The sequence below is a fragment of the Numida meleagris genome, chromosome 6, assembly GCF_002078875.1.
Source record: "Numida meleagris isolate 19003 breed g44 Domestic line chromosome 6, NumMel1.0, whole genome shotgun sequence".
Taxonomy (NCBI): Eukaryota; Metazoa; Chordata; class Aves; order Galliformes; family Numididae; genus Numida; species Numida meleagris.
The window spans coordinates 52,075,947-52,093,974 of record NC_034414.1 but is presented as its reverse complement, the minus strand read 5'-3'; the positions used below and the strand labels follow the sequence as shown (position 1 = coordinate 52,093,974).

Below are 18,028 nucleotides of genomic sequence, written 5' to 3'. Positions count from 1 at the left end.
CTCATCTATTATGTTCCCAAAGTCCATGAGATGTGAGAATCTGAATAGATTTTCAGAGTGGGGAGTGGGTTTAATGTTTTTGACATAGTTCAAGGAGTTAGAATATACCATACGCGTTAGATGCTTGGAGCACTATGCAGCATCTTTAAAAGGAATCAACATAACAATTCTGTTCTTTTTTTATGAAAATAATATAGGAAAAAAGATATTTCCATTATGTGCCCACTGGGAGGACTGTTATTTAGATCTGAAACATTACCTTTCAGTAGATGAGCTTGTTTAGACTGGTCTATTGGGTGTATTTTATATTCCTTGAGAAGCTTCATAACAGTTATGGAAAGTTCCTTTTGCTACAAGAGGAAAATGGTTAAGAGCAACAGAAACCAAATGCTAGAGGACAGACAGTTGTGTCTGGCTGCTCAGGCTAGGGCTGCTTTTGCATGTATATGTAAATTTGATATTTGGTCTAAAAAATTCTGTATTTCTGTGCCTTAAAACAAGAGTTAAGAGGATTTTTTTTCAGGAAGACTGATGCATATTTTAACCAGATACAATTTCTTCCCATTTCTGGAAAGGAAGAACAAACAAATAATAACAACAACAAATAAAGAAAAAACACACGCACACAAAAAACCACTGATCATAGTGGTGGGTTTTACTAAGACCATTTTTTTTTATGAATAAATGGTAATAAGTACTTTTTGTCTAAAATCTTATTCTGCTAGGAACAACGTTTGCGTTATCTGAAGCAGCAAGAGCGTCGTCAGCAGCAATCTGTTTCAGAGAGTGAAAAGCTTCAAAAACTTAAAGAACGCGTTGAAACCCAGGAGACAAAGCTGAAAAAAATCCGTGCCATGAGAGGACAAGTGGATTACAGCAAGATCATGAATGGCAATCTGTGTATGCGAAATTTCTCAGTATTCTATTTATTTCATTTTCTCTTCACTGTATATCTGGCATATAACGGTGTGTATGCTAACGGGATTTCAGATGGAATGCCTGTTGTCATACACAGGGTGCCATGCTTCTAGAAAATTTATACGTGGTGTAACTTCTTGTTCAGAATAAGTTATCAGAGTAATTATTATAAACATTAACGAATTCCCAACACATTATAAGTATTTAAGTATGTATGTATACTGGGTTTGTTGTACTTACCAATACCTATAGAATTATAAATTAATAATCTCTCCTCTACTTGTTTTTTATTATTATTGTGTTAATTTTAGCAACTGAAATTGAGCATATAAGTGCCATGTTCCAAGAAAAACAGCAGGAGCTACAGGCTGCAGTATTAAAAGTGGATCAACTTACCCAGCAACTGGAAGACTTAAGGAAAGGGAAACTGAACGGGTTTCAGTCTTACAATGGACAAGTAACAGGACCTGCAGCAGTCGAATTAAAAAAATTGTATCAAGAGCTACAGGTAACTAACAGAGAGACACAATTAAAACAATAGATGTAGATTAAGAAAAGTCATGTTAGTACCCTTATGGATGGGCATTTGGTACTACAATCTCATAAAACTGGAGTGTTGGGATGCTATTAATGTGTATGGTCGTGGCTATGTAAGTAAAGGAATTAATATGAATTAACATTATAACAAAATCATCAAAAATATAAGCTCCCTTGTATTCACTGCACTACTTCCTACACTACAGTGTACTTCAGCTGCACAATATTCACATGATATACACCGTACTGCTATCATACATCTTTCTCGAAAAATACTGGTTCATCTCAAGTGTAGTTTTCATGTCAGTAATTAAATATTCATTCACACTGACGTTTTGTCATTTTTTTTTGTAGAAAATTTGCAGAATAATTAATGTATCAGCATTGGAGATTTTTAAAAAATTTACTCATGTACTCTACTGTAACAAGGCAACAGACCTAATATATATTTAGTATTTTAAAAATAATTTAAACTTCAAGATGAGTCTAACTTTTTTTCTTTACATGAGCAAATATAATGTGTGAGTTAATCTGTCTCACATTTTCAGAAATTAGGAATATAGGTCCTTTTTTTCCTCCTTCAATTTATAAAAGGTGTATCTGCCTTCCAAGGATTTCCAAATGCAAAGATGCTCAATTGATGAAGATTTCTTACTTGCACTTCATAATGATCTCATACACATTTATCAAGATTTAAATTTGCCTCAGGATTTTTTGTTTTTAATATGGAACAATTACCATTGAAGGTATGAAAAAATGCCAATGGGAAAGCAAGAAAAATAATCATAAGGGATGTCATGGTTGATTTAAACTGTAAAGGTAATTCATCCCCTAATTTGCTGGAAACCTGTTTTGGAGGTTTCAGTTTAATCCCCATGTAGAGAGGAAAATCATCTAGTCCCTGCAGTTCAGTTAACTTCCCATCCACTCATCCAAATTTCACGTGGAACTGGAAATCGAATCAATTGCATAATTTCTGTCAAAAGTTTTATATCACTTAACATTTCAGTGATATTCGAACTGTCACTGTGGCTAAACGTAACTTTTAACAAACATTTTTTATGACTTAATATTTCATTGTGGAATTGATTTAATAAATGTATTTATGCCTAATGCTTCAATCCAGTTGGTATCAATTAGATGCATTCTACATATGTTTAGTAGGTGTCCACTGTCTTATTAGGACATGGTTTTCTTTTACTGTTTTCTTTTAATGGTTGCTCATGGTAATCTGTGAGGAAGCATAAAATCAGAGATATTAGAACACACGTGATCCAAGTTGTCTCGTTTTTTTAATGTTGTGTTAAAAACAAACTTGGCAACAAACAAAATGAAGTACCTATCCTAAAAGTGTGTCCTTGTTTGTTTGTTTGTTTGTTTGTTTTAGATTAGGAACAGGCTTAATCAGGAGCAGAACTCCAAGCTCCAGCAGCAGAAAGAACTCTTAAACAAACGTAACATGGAAGTGGCGATGATGGACAAGAGAATCAACGAGCTGCGTGAACGACTATACAAGAAAAAAGTTGAGGCACGTCAAAAAGAAAACATTCCTGTAAGATAAACTATTAAAAGGGCCACAATTTAGTTTATCAGCAGCCTATTAAAACTACGTAGACTACATAGCATGTCACTTTTTCCCAGCTAAGTAATACAGTTACATCTAAAAACCTATTTTAAAAGTAGCAGGCTTTTTAGAACTGTATTAAGGTTTTCTACAGATGTGAAAAAAACTGCTGGATAGAATGTACCTCCTTTTATTTTTCTTTATGTTACAGACCACACTGTATTAAAATTTATGGTAGCTTAGATTTGTAGAAAGGAAAGTATGATTATGGGCTGTACTTCAAAGCATAACAGGATAAAAAGGTGGGTTGTTCTTTGTTTGTTTTTCCCTGGAGCAGAAAACTTACACAAATGTGACAGGTCTGATAACATTAGTCCTAACAGTTGTCTGAGACTTTGCCTCGAAATCAGTTGCACAGAAGACCATTCCTTTAAGGATTACAGGGATCACTTCTGGATTCCCATGTGGGAATTCAGCTAGAGATGTTGACTTAAAAATAATAATAATAATAATAATTAAAAATAAATAAAAAAGGAAATTGATCAATTTGCCCAAGAAAGGTACCGTGAAAAGAGACCTTATATAGTAAGTTTTCGTCATGTAAAGTACTGAGAAATTTAATTTTTGAGGAATTGGTTTTAGGGAATAGAGTTTGGTTTTCTAGTTCAATTTTTACATAGAAGCATTAAGTATAGTAATTTATTTAAAGTGAATTAGCTACAGTGCATGGTTGTAGATAATTAAATGCAGACCTCCAGTTCATGCATGAACACCTAAATTAAATGGGAGTTCACGTTTCAATTTCTCTGACTTTTAGTTGAATCGTATTAATGGAACTTCATCACCCCAGTCATCTCTGAGTGCTTCAGGAAGAGTGGCAGCAGTGGGACCTTACATCCAAGTTCCAAGTGCTGGCACTTACGCTGTACCAGTAGATCCAGTTAAACCACAGTCTCTCACCATTGCTTCTAGCTCAACACATGGAAGATCAAAATCTGGTAAGTGCTTATGTGTGATATATATTAGTATACATTGTTTGGAAGAGAGTAATAAGGAAAAGGAGTAAGCTTGGGAGATACTGTTTTGGGATAATCTCTAGAGCGGCAAAGGTAACATCAGATGTCTTCAGTACTTTTCTATGGACTCAGCACTGGTCATTTGATACCAGACATTTTTACTTCAGTCCATGAATTTTTCTTAGGAGAAGGAGTGTATTTTCTTTGCAATTTTACTTGGTGGTACACCAATAAAAGGAGCACAGATTCTTTTACAGATTCTGTGAATTAACTGTTCTGTTTTTTAATACCTTTTTGAATGGTTTGTGTGTTTGATTATAGTAATGAAATAACTTCGTGGCAAACAATATTATAAACAACTCTTTATGTTATGTTGCTTTTCATCAAGTAAACCAAAGCTACTGAACGAGTAGAAATAATATTGCTTCTCAGAAGGAGACTAAATAGGAAAACATAATAAAACTATGTGAGGCTTTTGTTCCAACTGAGATAGAATTTATGGTTGTTGAAGCATTTCTGACATGGAATAATGTTAGCATTGATGCTGTTTATTTGTATCCGTCTTCATTAATGAAAGAGCTGTCCCTCCAGAGACATAACTGATATCTGAAATTGCTTCCCATGTCTCCTATAATTAATAATTCTATTTATTTTGTAAAGTAGAAAACACTTTTTGTTTTATGTTGGAGACTGACAAAAGCAGATCATGACATTTTTGCCTTAAGATTTCATTTTTGCAAAGCACACTTGTGTGGTCATGTCTTAGCAAAATCAGAATTCTTAAGAAGTGGCTAGCTTCATATGCTTAATACAAATAAATACAATTACTGGTTTATCCAATTTATTGATTTATATATATAAATAAACATGCATAATACAAATAAACATTCGTGATCCTGTTGATCTTAACCACAGGACTTGATTTTCAAGATCTCTTAGGAGAGATCTAAAAACAGGGTAGGGGATGACCACTAGAACAAAGCTTTTGAAATACTCACATGCATTCCCGTATTTAAAACTGGACACTCCAGCAAAGTTTGCAGCATGCTTCGAAACAAGGAGGAAGATCTGAACCTCCAGCAAAAGCATGATTTCCATTGATGTTAGCGATCTAAACATACCTTCAGTTTCATAGAAATCCAGTCTCTGCAATTTTATGGGAACATCTTAAGAATATGGAAGGATTTCATTGTGAGACTAACGCAATTGCAGCCGTTTGGGGTTTGGACGTGTGGATTCCTCACCTACATATAGAAGGGACAGTTCATAATTTCCAAGTTCACCAACAAGAAATAACTCACTGCTTTATAAATATTAGCCTTGCAAGATACGTATACCTACTTGTAGACCTAAGTCACAAGGTTATAAGATCTGTGAATGATAACTCTTTGATTTTTATAAAAGTAATTATTCTACATTAGGACTGACTTTGTGTTTATTATTCTGAATATACTTGAAGAATGTCCCGTGATAGATTTATGTAAGGAGAATTATATACTCTCCCAGGAAGAAGGAAAGTGAAATTTTTGTTCTAGCTGTCATGCATTTATTTGTCATTGTCTGAGTGCTCCTGTTCTAATTTCTCCATTGTCATTGTTATAATTTCTCCACCACTTTTTTTTTCTTTCTTTTTCTGTGTAACTGGATCTGCCTTGGTGTGTCCAGTAGAAACAGACTGGGGGTGTGTGAAAAAATCTCCAGACACCTGGAAGGTTTCTGATTTAGACATAATAGCGGATCCTATTCTGTCACCTCCCACTTCTCTTCAGTCTGCCGTTCACAATGTCATCCGTCTGGCACCTACTGTCTTTGACACCCAGCACTGTGAGTCCGTAGAAGATCTTTGGCTAGCTAAGAATTCAGTTTTTAATATGGTCATCTGAGCTCTTGCATACAGATGCATATTAACCAGCATCTTTAGAACCTGTGTTGTGGTATGCAGTAGATGCTGTTGAAATGTAGAATTGTTTAGATGTTGCTTTTCACCACTGAAGGAAAGGGATTTGCAGCAAATTCATTTTTACAGTACTGCAGTAGCATACTTGTGATGAATTTTCTTCATTGAAAAAACCTTGGGAAAAAAATGATGAGAAAAATCGTGGCTATCACCAAAGTATGTTTTACTTTATCTCAGATTAGATAGAGATAACACATGCATATTTAACATGAGTTATTTTGCACAAAAGTTTTAAGTGTTTCTGTGTTTGCACCAGCCCCAGAGGTCGGATAAAGTCAGTAGCAAGAATCTTGCTAACTTCAATAGGACAAAAATGCTCTTACTTGGTTTACACTTCACTTTCTGTAGTAAGTATCATGGATCTGGACCTACAATAATTTTTAGGTAAAATCAGAGGAAATGCGCAAGAACTTTTGTGTGTATGTGTGCCACCGTCTTATTTACGTAAATACAAAAGTGTTTGGAGGGAGTTGAAATGCACTGGGTGTTAGGTAGTCTTAAGAACAGGCAGATGACAGGATACCTTTGGAAGACAAAATGAAACCTGCTGGTTGAAATGGCTATGGGAGAGCTAAGAGCAGGAACTGGTTAGGACTTGCAAAAGGGTGTTGCCATCAGGTGGGTAAGTCTATCTGGGAGCTGCTCAGTCAAACCAAGGACAGAAGGCAGCTGTTGTTTGGTTGCCTCCTGTGCACCTATCACACAGTCCCTGGCACAGTGCACAGCAACTGGAGATTGCAACAGCAGCTTGGTTAAGTGCATGAGATCAAGCTTGAGTTGTGGGAGTTTCTGAAAGGTGCACTCATACAAAATGCATGGTAGCTGCACGTCTGCCAGATTGTAGTATGAAGGATGTAAAGGTGGAAACAGTTACACTCAGACATTCTTGTAAGTAGAAGGAAAGAGAGAAGTCACAGGAGAGAGAGTCAGAATTTACTTCCAGTCTGTTACTTCAGAATTCTGGGATTATCATATCTGGAAACTGAAGGATTACAAAAATATTTTGTGTAGCTATCTTCCTAACAGAAGAGTGTGAGTTTATATATGCAGGTAAGAGAATTAGAGAATTCATCAGGATTTTTGCTGTTGTTTCTTTAAGTGCTTAATGTAGGGGTAAAGATGCTTACTACAATTATGGAATGTTTTGTACAGTAAAAGTTAATTCTGTACAGAATTTTAAAATTTGCCATTATTTAGGGTAAAAGTGTTTGGACAGTTGTTATCTTTTGGTCTTGCTCTTGATAACCAAATGGAGGGTGTAAAACAAATGAACAACAAGAAAAGAAAGAAAAAACTAAAGATCCGAACAGGTTCTGTTCCTGAATGCTGAATTGCATCACTTCCTGGCAGTTTGCAACTCTGAAAGGTGATTTGTGGACTACATACTCTATTCTCAGTGTTAATCCTATTTAAATGACCAACTACAAAAATGGTCTTGCTCCAAAATAGTTATTTCTTCATAACTGAAACACAATTGATCTAAATTTGAAAGGTTAATACAATATTATATATGTGCAGACCATTCCTTGGAATTGCAAATGGTTAAAAAATAGTAGAGTAGCTCATATGCAAAGGTATAATATTTTTTTGTTAATTTAAAGATAAACAGTATGATTGGAACATGTCTATAAATACTTCTATGAGCTAATGGAATGAATTTACACTCATATAGTGAAAAACTGGGTAGCAAATAGCCAGAAATCCTCAGCTTGTCATTTCCATAGGGGGAAGAAATGGGATGCCCAATAAAGAGCATAAGGCTCATGTGTGGAAAATAGAGTGCTGAAGTTAAATTCAGTGTAATTAGAATATTTCTTTGCACCTCATTCTTAGACTGCCCTCCATACTAAACAGAGGATGCCACAGAATCCTGGAATTAGTCTTGCTGATTCTGTTTTCTAAAGGCTTGAAGCTCAAAATAAACAGGAAACATTGCCTTGGTATGGGGTCCAGAAATCTCAGTAACTCCCCCTTCGCCTTAGGTGTCATCCTCTAGTGAAGTTAGTTATGTGTTACAGGATTGTCTTTATGGAGTTCTCTATTAAGATAATTGCAGGCAATGGGGAAGGAGAAGTGATCTCGATCTCCTTAGAGAAATACGAAGCTTAATCCTTTCAAAGGCAGATCAAAGCCTCAGAATCTAACCAAGGATCTGTGTAGTTACTGTAACACAGATCTAATTGTAAGATGACTGAAACTCGCTTGCTTGCTTGGGAACAGAAAGCAAATAGTCTGCTCCTGTTAATAAAGTAACATATCAACGTATCTAGGATTCATTAAGGATCTGTTGCCTCAGTTTACATACAGCTATGCATGATTTTTTGCATGCAATGAAGATGAAAGCCCATGATTTGTATCTTGGCACTGTGACTTCTTCTCAGATAACTTTAAACATTTATTTTAAAATTAAGTCTCTGAGGCAATGCTGATCAGGTGAGTATGTAGAGAGTAAAACAAAAGGTAAGTTAACAGCCACTTCCAGTAGAGGAATGTATGCTTTTGTTCAGCCACATTCTTGAGATGAGTTTTTGTTTCCTGTTATGAGTAATGAATCCAGTAACAATAGTTTAAATTCAGAATGAGTTCACACAGAGCTTACATAGATTTAACACATGGCATGACGTAATTCAACAGCGTTTCTGGTTAGTACCAAAAGAAATATCTTGAAGTGTTTCTGTAAGGACTTTTTTTTTCTGAACTTAAGTTTGCCTTTTGATAGTAGAATGAATGTGCAACACTCACAAAAAATTTAACCATCTTTTTTTCCATAGAATTTGTGATACAATTTGAATGCCAAAGAGTAATGCACATCATGTTAAATAGAGTGACTGGGCTTTCAGTATTGGTTTCTGAATCATAACATAATCATAACAATTTATCTGTTTTCTAGAATCAAATTAATCCTATTGTAATTTAACTTGTTCAATTTTCGATGTTGTTTTGCTTCTTTACAATGGTTGTGTCTTAAATCTTTTCATCTGTTTTCAAGCTAATGATGGAAACTGGCCACTACTTAAGCAGAGCTCAGCCCCTGTGGTAAAACCCCCTCAGATCTCCAACACAGACTGGAAAGAATCAAGCATGGATACTGCTTTAAAACAAGGAACAATATCCAGCCAACCTTTGCCAACTTCGGCATTAGGAAGTACTGATAAACTGGTGGGTTTCCTCTGCGATGTATTTATAGATCTGTTTTGCTAAAATGAACCTTTGGCTTCTATAGCTGAACTTGCTTCACATATCTATACATTTCCCTTCAGATAGTTAGTTAAAATGTTACAAATGAATTACCGTTGTATTTCTACTTTTCCTTTCTTACTATGTTACAATTGATGTTATGGTTTGGGTTTGGCTTTTTTTTCAGTTTAGTAGTTTGTGTTCCTTCCTGTTCTTTTACATATCCGGTCTCCTTTTTTCTCCCCCTTTGCTTGTCCTAGTCATCTTCCCTGCCCTCCTATTTTTCCAATTCAAATCTTTTGTTGCCATTATTCCTTGATATAGATTATCACTTCTTCAACATACTCTTTTTCTAGCAAAAAAAAGATGTTGTCTGTCTGCATCATTGTTCTAGTACTCTATGAATTTTTAACACTGTATTCTTTAAAGAATGTAGACCTTGTCTTTACATTGCTTTGTTAAACTGTCAATTTTATCACACTATACTTTATCAAAAGTATTATAAAATAGATACTGATATGTAGAAGCTAGAACTGGTTGTTTGGGCTTTGAAAGTATTCAGATGGTTCTGGATTCCTATTACTGTATCATAACTGAAGATGCTTTTAAACAGTAAGATCTTGTGGTAAATTCAAGTAGAATTGTATTAAGGAACACAAATTACTTGTATTAACTCCTTTGCTGCCACACAAGGTTATTAGTCTGTTTTGTTGAATGAGGAGTATTCTTGCTCACAAATGTTTTATGTAATTAAGTGTTACATAGTTGTTTATTGTTCTTATATAGGGTCTCGACTTGGGGAAAGTGCCCCCAACGATTCCTGGCGTAAGCAAACAGTTGCCTCAAAACTATGGGACCTATCCAAGCCCAGTTCCCTTAGGAACAGGTTCTACAAATTCTCTAGAAAGAAGGAAGGACGGCAGTCTGCCCAGACCTGGAACTAGTATAACAAATCGACAAAGACCTGTTCCACTTCCGCTGCCAAGCAACGTACATCAACCCAGTTCCTCACAACAAATCCAACAGAGAATTTCTGTACCTCCTAGCCCTACGTACCAACCCTCTGGTCCCCCCTTGTTTCCAGGAGGAGATGGCAGGCCAGAACTCCCTTTAACTGTGGCTATCAGACCTTTTCTAGCTGATAAAGGATCAAGACCTCAGTCTCCCAGAAAAGGGCCACAGACAGTGAACTCCAGTTCCATCTACTCAATGTATCTTCAACAAGCAACACCACCAAAGAATTATCAACAAGCTGTATATAATACCTTAAATAAATCAGTAAAAGCAGGTACAATATATATTGCTTTACTTTTTACTTTTGCAATAAACGATTAAAATGTATTTATTGAGCTTAGTTTACATATCAGTATAAATCACATCTTGTTTGATAAACCTCTTAAAATTTATAAGAAAGCTATTTTGTTTGCAGTATAGCAATAAAATAATATCTTTTATTTTTGGGGTGACAAGCATCCGTTCAGTTACCTTTTATTTAAAACAAAATACCATTAGAACAATACATCTGGATACTCTATCTATTTTTATAGGTAAGTTGAAAAAAATTATGTCTAGAGAGTTGGTGATTACCATCACCAGCAGCTGAGTATTTGTTTTTGTTTTGGTAGATTCAGTGTAACTTTTCTTTCTGTTCTGATGTCAAACAAGTAGGAACAAAGACATACAATGTATTTGAAAATATTTTATTATGTAATTTGAAAATAGTTCTTCACTGTATTGCATCTTTTCTTTCCCTTCAGTTTATGGAAAACCTGTCTTACAATCTGGTTCAACTTCCCCCTCACCGTTGCCATTCCTTCATGGCTCTTTGCCTGCCCAGACTTCTTCACAGCCACAATCTCAGCCTCAGCCTGAGGTCTCTGAAAAAGATCAAGAGCTGGAAAATGCTCCACCATCCAGTGAAAACAGCAATGTGGAAAACATTCCTCGCCCTCTCAGTCCTACTAAACTCACACCTATTGTGCATTCACCCCTGCGATATCAAAGTGATGCTGACCTTGAAGCTCTGCGAAGGAAATTGGCCAATGCTCCCAGGCCATTAAAGAAGCGTAGTTCTATCACTGAACCAGAAGGCCCAAGTGGACCAAATATACAAAAATTATTGTATCAACGCTTTAATACTCTTGCTGGAGGAATAGAAGGTGCCCCTTTTTATCAGCCAAGCAATCCCCAGGACTTCATAGGCATCTTAGCAGATGTTGATAATGGTAACGCTAGTACCAATGGCAATATTGAGGAACCTATTTCTGTGCAACCTACAGTTCCCCTTCCTGATGAGCCACCCCCTTCATCAGATGCCAATGATAATGAATTACCTTCTCCTGCTACTGAGGAACTGATAAGCACTGAAACTACAAATCAAACATCTGAGACAACTGAAGATAACAACAACAACCTTGCTATAGTTCCTTCTACTGAAGAGTCGTCCAGTCCCACGCCTGAGGTCAGCTCTCCAGCAGAAGAGGAAGCTCCTTTGCAACCTGCTCTTCCTCCTCCACTTCCTCCAGTAAGTAACTGAAAGAGGACAAATTTGTGAACTACAGAATTAACTGTGTGCTTAAGCATAACTGGAAGAGTCTAAGGTTGTGTTTACTGGCATACTTGCACTTGAAGTTTTGTGATACTAAAATTAAAAAAGAGGGTACTCCTCATGGTATATATATATATATACACCATATATATGGTGTGTGTGTATATATATATCTACCATATATATGGTGTGTGTATATATATATCTATACATACACACACACACACACACACACACACACACACAAACATATATATATATATATATATATATATATATATACACACTCCCCCCTCAAATGGTATTCTGATGGAACAGGTTCCTTACAAGTCTACCAGTTTAATATGGACAATAAATGCACAAGCAACGTGAGGTTGTGTATGCAGTTCAGGTGATAGAACTTATTTGGGGATATACTCATCATAGAGCTTATTCTGGTAGATGAAGCACCATTAAAACAATTTTTAATTTCCCCAGGGCTACAAAGATAACTGTATGAACCAATGGGTAAGCTACTGCAGTGAAAATTCTTAATTTGCATACAAGCTGAAACAGCTATTCTGGGAGAAGTGTGTTCCTTTTCCTCTCTCAGTAGAGACTAGGGCTGACAAATCTAGCAGCAACACAGCTGACTTGTTTTAGCAGAAATCTTTTTCTAATGGATTGTGTCTATTTGAATTGCTTTCAAAGTTCCTCCTCCAGCTGCACCAAAATCTTTTTAATACTCGTTGCCTTTGTTGTTACCAAAGTCTACAGCATATGGAGAATTGAAGGTAGGGAGAAAACTATAATTTATTCTTAGTTGTTAATATGACTCACTTTGACACTGATTTCAAGGCACATCTGCACTTCTTGATTCACCTAGAGCTTTGAAAATTCTTCAGCAAAGAGCTTGCATTCCTTTTATAACTTGACTGCAGTGTGTGCAGGGCTTCGTATGCATTTTCCATGAGGATGTGTGGGCCAAGACACTTCTGGAAGAATGGAATATGCTAGCAACACATATTGTTCATACTGTGAGAGGTTTATTTTCTTGAAGTGAAATAGCCATATTAATAGGAGAAAACAAGTCTTGGGATTCTGCAGACTAAAAGCGTTCTGCAAAGCTCTAGTTAGTAATTTTTTTCCAAAAAGTCGTGAAGACACATGTGACTTACACAGTTTATTCTCAAAACGCATTTAAATGTGTTTCAAATCTTGAGAATGTTTCTTCTGATTATACCATCTTGAATGTTACATCAAAGAGCTTCACAGACTTTCTTTGTCCCAGCAAAGCTCTTTGGTACTGACCTGCTGCTGACGCTTCTGCTAATTTGAGGGAAAAATTACCATGAATAGAGACTGATTCTCGTGCTTAATTGTGTCATCCTTTCTAATCTAAGCTAAAGGTTTGACAGTGCTTCAGACCATCCGCCCGATGCTCATATTAGACACAGTTAGGATTGTGGTGCTCAGAAGCCACCGGTTTGAGTACTTTGTTCCTCGTACTCGTTGGCTTTAAATAGGAGCAGCTGGATTACATTGGCGTGCTTTTTAATTTTTACTAAGATATAGTAAGAAATCAACTCTATTATTAAAAAGGATTTATAATAGAAGTGTTTGCATTGTTCTTATGACCATTTAAGGAAGATGGGATTCCTTCTCTAGTTAAGGAGTAACTGAATGGTTTGTGGTACTTCTGCAATCTGAAATAATGCCTTTAAACCTTCATTTCCACTCAGACCAAACGCACCAACCTGAAGAAACCTAACTCTGAAAGAACAGGCCACGGTTTGAGAGTGAAGTTCAATCCCTTGGCCCTTCTCCTCGATGCTTCTTTGGAGGGAGAATTTGATCTTGTACAAAGAATCATATATGAGGTGAGTTTCCAAACAAAGGGAACTTCTTTGAATAGTAGGAAAAAAACAAAAAGTGCTGAACTATTTTGTGTTTTCCATAGGTTGATGACCCCAGTAAGCCCAATGATGAAGGAATTACACCTTTGCATAATGCAGTGTGTGCTGGTCATCACCACATTGTGAAGTTCCTGCTTGATTTTGGAGTAAATGTAAATGCAGCAGATAGTGATGGGTGGTAAGTGACAGAATTTTTAACTTCGCATCTGAGAAAACTGTTTTGATGCCAATTCAATATTTAGTGGAGACCTGTCTGGGGAACAATTTCTTCCTCCTCTGTCCTCAGCAGATGAGGAGTTGCAAATTTTTAGATGGTAACAAACTCAAATACAAAGTTCCATTGTGTTGAAACCATGGGAAAGCGTGCTCAAATTATAAATTATGGTACATTTTGTTTTTACATAGAAGTATAGGTGCATTTCTTGTTCACATGCTGAAGTATTTAAACTTTAAATAATGAATGTGTTCTTGAAGAACACGCAACCTGCCTTGCAGGTAGATGTAGCACCTGTAAAGAGTTTGGAGGAGATGTGAAACCTTGCCATGCTGCTGGGCGGTTTCTCCCCCACTTTATCTTGCCTTTCAAATTTCCTAATATTGGAAAATACTGGTTTTATATCCAGCAGCACTGCAAGCTATGCAAGTCGACATAAAATAACATCTATTTTATGTTTGGCTTTACTGGAGTCAAATCGATCCTGAAATCCACTCTGAGTCATTTGACAGGTTTTGAACAATGCATGCATATGCTACAAAGAGCAACTGCCTTTAAAAACAGACAGACTGAGCTCTGTATTGCAAGACACAATGGGATTCCTGGAAGCTTCTTTCATTTCTACATTTTTGCTTTATTTCAGGACACCTTTGCATTGTGCTGCTTCTTGCAATAGTGTTCATCTCTGTAAACTATTGGTTGAATCTGGGGCAGCTATTTTTGCTTCAACTATAAGTGATATAGAAACTGCCGCAGACAAGTGCGAAGAGATGGAAGAAGGTTATATTCAGTGTTCCCAGTTCTTGTACGGTAAGCTATGACACTTATTTACAAACTTGTTCCATCTCTTCTAAAATTTGTCCCCTTTCTGGCACTCTGATCTGAAGGAAACATTTGCTTAGGCTCCAGACTTAAGGATATTGCCCTGCATCTGTTCCTTGAGCTGGTAAACACATAGTAATCTTTTGGTTATTATGTTGCTCGTAGTCCTTTCCTTCTTGACCTGCAGACTCCTTCTAACACTGCAAGTCAAGTATCTTGACAGAAATATTCCAACAAATTTTTATCAGAAACGTGTATACTTCATGGATAATTAACTTAGAGAATGTACTTAGTTACTAAGACATATTTTGCACGGAAAGTACCTTGACGGAGCAGAAAAAGCATTCATTTATGGAGATGGATATAAGCTTAATTAAGGCTCTGACACTATTAGATTTTCAAAAGCTTCAAGCATTACTGTGTGCAATGTGTACAAGCTCTGTTACAGAACCGAGGCCTTTGAGGAACACACACCAGTTCTATAAAGTTGCTTTGTGCAAACATTTGTGAAACTATTTTTGTTCTCCTCTGAATAGAAGTAAGATTATAAAGTTTCTATTGCTGAAAATTGTTTATGGAATGTTAATAATGAGACTAATATTTAGCCACACCAAAATTCTCAGGGGGAAAAATTGATTATTTTACCATCTCGTGTGCTAACTTGTTGTTAACAGGAGTGCAGGAAAAGTTGGGAGTGATGAACAAAGGAGTGGTGTATGCACTGTGGGATTACGAAGCCCAGAACAATGATGAGTTGTCATTCCACGAGGGGGATGCCATTACAATTCTAAGACGCAAGGATGACAATGAAACAGAGTGGTGGTGGGCCCGCCTCAATGACAAAGAAGGCTATGTGCCTAAAAATCTTCTTGGGGTAAGTGCTGACTTACCACTTGCCTTCAGTTTTTTACTTCCTCCTGAAGTAGGATCTGTGGTCATCATCTCAGTGCTCTGCAATTAAGTGTGGAAGCTTTATTAGGCAGCCCTAAGCTTTGGTCTGGGAAGATATTTAGGCAGGCTTTTAACACCTGGCACAAGATAAACATACATTTATACAACTTTAAGATGGGAAAAAGCCCTGAAGGTGGCAACTTCAGGCAAGTCATTTATGCAGCTCTCGGCCAAATGTAACACTGCTATCACAAAAGACCAGGAATGTAAGGCCACCAAGTGGAGAGAGAGAAAGCATGAAATAAGCTCTTTTTGGGGCTGGACAGGGAACACCTGTATTTCCATAAAAGAATCCTCTAGGCTAGCGCGGGATCTTGAACTAAAAGAACCGAGTTATTTGCAGAGCAGCAATTTGCTCCTGTTTGCAGGAATAAGTCAGCCCTTGGCATCCTGCTGTTGCTGGTTTAATTTTTCAGAAGTCACCTAAGAACACGCTGTAGCTTAAAAACAAAAAAGTCCTCACACCCCCAAAGTGCTTCTTTTTAACACCCAGTTCTCGTTAGTACCCTTTGGTTATAACTGAATTGATTTTATTTTAATTTGCTGTCAACCATGCAAAGCCTAATACTTTCATTCTGTTTTTACAGTTATATCCACGAATAAAACCTAGACAGCGAACCCTTGCTTGAATTCAGTTGTACAACAGTGCAATACCTTGCTGGTAACTGGAAACTTAAAACATACACTGGAGCCATTGTTTTTGATCATTTCACACGGAGAAATAAAACTATGATACTTAGTTTTAATGGTGCTTTCTCTTGTTAAATGGACAGCATCCAAGAGTTTCAAGATCTGCAGTTTGTAAATGAATTTTGTTCTATGTGACCCACCACTGATGAGGAGAGCGATATCTCCACTACCTACAGTGTTCCGCCAACTGTTGTCTAAAGCAGTGTATTGAGTTAAAGTTTGGTGTGGTAGGAGCTTTCTTGTGTTAAATGTTCAGAGGTGTCATTTGCGAAGTGCAGATAAGCTGTCCAATTTGCTCCAACCCCACAGTAACTGTCCCATGTCAGGATTTTGGATGTTTTGTTCGATACCAGTGAATGTTGAGTTCTCTCATTACTCATCAACTCTTTGAGTTCTAGGAAACAAGATCTTCACCAATTCCATTCATCAGTAAGTACTCACCAAAGCTTTATAAAGGCTGGGATTAAGTGTTAACGTGCTTTTGCACTTATATCCTAGTTTAGGCAACCCCAACAAAAGCTTTACATTATCTAGCATCTAGTATAAATCTGCATTTAGACTCAAGCTAGAGAACTAACCAAACAGTATTAGTACACTTTTCAAAGCCCCTACACGATAGTTCACTTGGTGTTCTATTTTCTTATTATTCAGCCTACAGCACCAGTGTTACCTCTACTAATGTAAAGGTTCCCCTAATAACCACTGCGGTTTGTCCTTTCTGGACAGAACAATTAATAGTGAACTTGCAGCAGCTTAAAGGATTTGTATGTCTGCATGGATGAAAGTGCAATAGTTGAGAAAGGTAAGAGTCTGGTAAGGGTAATACTGTGTAATTTTAAGTCTGCCCAGGTCAGTCTAGAAGAAAAAAAATGAAGGACTGAATAGAAGTAGAAAGTGAGGTGTGTAGAGATGCTGAGTTAAGGAGAAGAAAGAAATGAGGTATTAGAGAGAAGGATTTAAGAAAGGCAATAGCTAATTTGAGGACAGTTTCTGTGGTTCTTGGCAGCCTACATCTGTTGCCAAGGCAAGTTATGCAATAATCTATTCCACTACATTGTAGTTTCAAGCAAAAAAAAAAAAAAAAGCACTTCACTGGAATTTTAATTGTACATGATTTTATATACCAAAAGTATATTTTGAATTTCCCATTATAAGTTGTAGCCATATTTCTTGTAATTTTCTCCCATTAAACAGTATGCAATTTGATTAATTCCTCATGTACAAGTTCTGTGTATAATTTATATATCCATTTCTGCAGTGCTGTAACTTGCTTTTACCACAGGTTAGCATTAACTGTATATATTGTGGTGAAAAGTGAAAGGGTATTATTGTTGAAGAATTTGCTACATGAATGTCATGATTTCAAGAGCCTCCGATACACTAATTCAGAGAAAATGTAAATGTGCACAATAAAGTACTGCTAAGGCGCTGGCTGCATTCTCCCTAAGTTTATACACGTAGCAACTGTAGATGTGCCTTTCCTCATAGTCAACAGAAAAAGACTAATTGGAGCTTGTGATGCTCTGTTGATTGAGGTTTCCTCACTGTTGTACCTAATGTACAGAAAATGACTTACCAAGTAATTTTTGAACCACCTTACACTATGAGCTCCAGTATTCCAACTGTGACAAATTCATACTTGTCTAGAAAAGCTCCAAAGGGTCCTTTACACTTAAGCTGCCACCTGAGACAAAGCTCTTAGCATTCAGATGGCAGCAGGCAGTTACTAAAGCAACTGT

At 36.6% G+C, this 18,028-nt stretch overlaps 1 protein-coding gene across 6 annotated transcripts in view; it reads left to right on the top strand.

The window, feature by feature from the left end:
- The window catches only part of PPP1R13B (protein phosphatase 1 regulatory subunit 13B), a 54,543-nt gene extending 37,044 nt beyond the window's left edge, over positions 1 to 17,499 (top strand). For 2 of the 6 annotated variants that reach the window (XM_021402018.1, XM_021402020.1), the window contains exons 6-18: positions 726 to 900; positions 1,230 to 1,426; positions 2,843 to 3,007; positions 3,837 to 4,017; positions 5,701 to 5,859; positions 8,982 to 9,151; positions 9,956 to 10,457; positions 10,927 to 11,693; positions 13,439 to 13,576; positions 13,657 to 13,790; positions 14,470 to 14,636; positions 15,323 to 15,522; positions 16,187 to 17,499. In XM_021402018.1, the coding sequence (XP_021257693.1) occupies positions 726 to 900; positions 1,230 to 1,426; positions 2,843 to 3,007; positions 3,837 to 4,017; positions 5,701 to 5,859; positions 8,982 to 9,151; positions 9,956 to 10,457; positions 10,927 to 11,693; positions 13,439 to 13,576; positions 13,657 to 13,790; positions 14,470 to 14,636; positions 15,323 to 15,522; positions 16,187 to 16,228 (2,997 nt within the window). In that variant the 3' untranslated portion in view covers positions 16,229 to 17,499. The remainder of the gene's footprint in view (positions 1 to 725; positions 901 to 1,229; positions 1,427 to 2,842; positions 3,008 to 3,836; positions 4,018 to 5,700; positions 5,860 to 8,981; positions 9,152 to 9,955; positions 10,458 to 10,926; positions 11,694 to 13,438; positions 13,577 to 13,656; positions 13,791 to 14,469; positions 14,637 to 15,322; positions 15,523 to 16,186) is intronic. The other 4 variants (XM_021402022.1, XM_021402019.1, XM_021402024.1 and 1 more) reach the window with 4 other exon arrangements.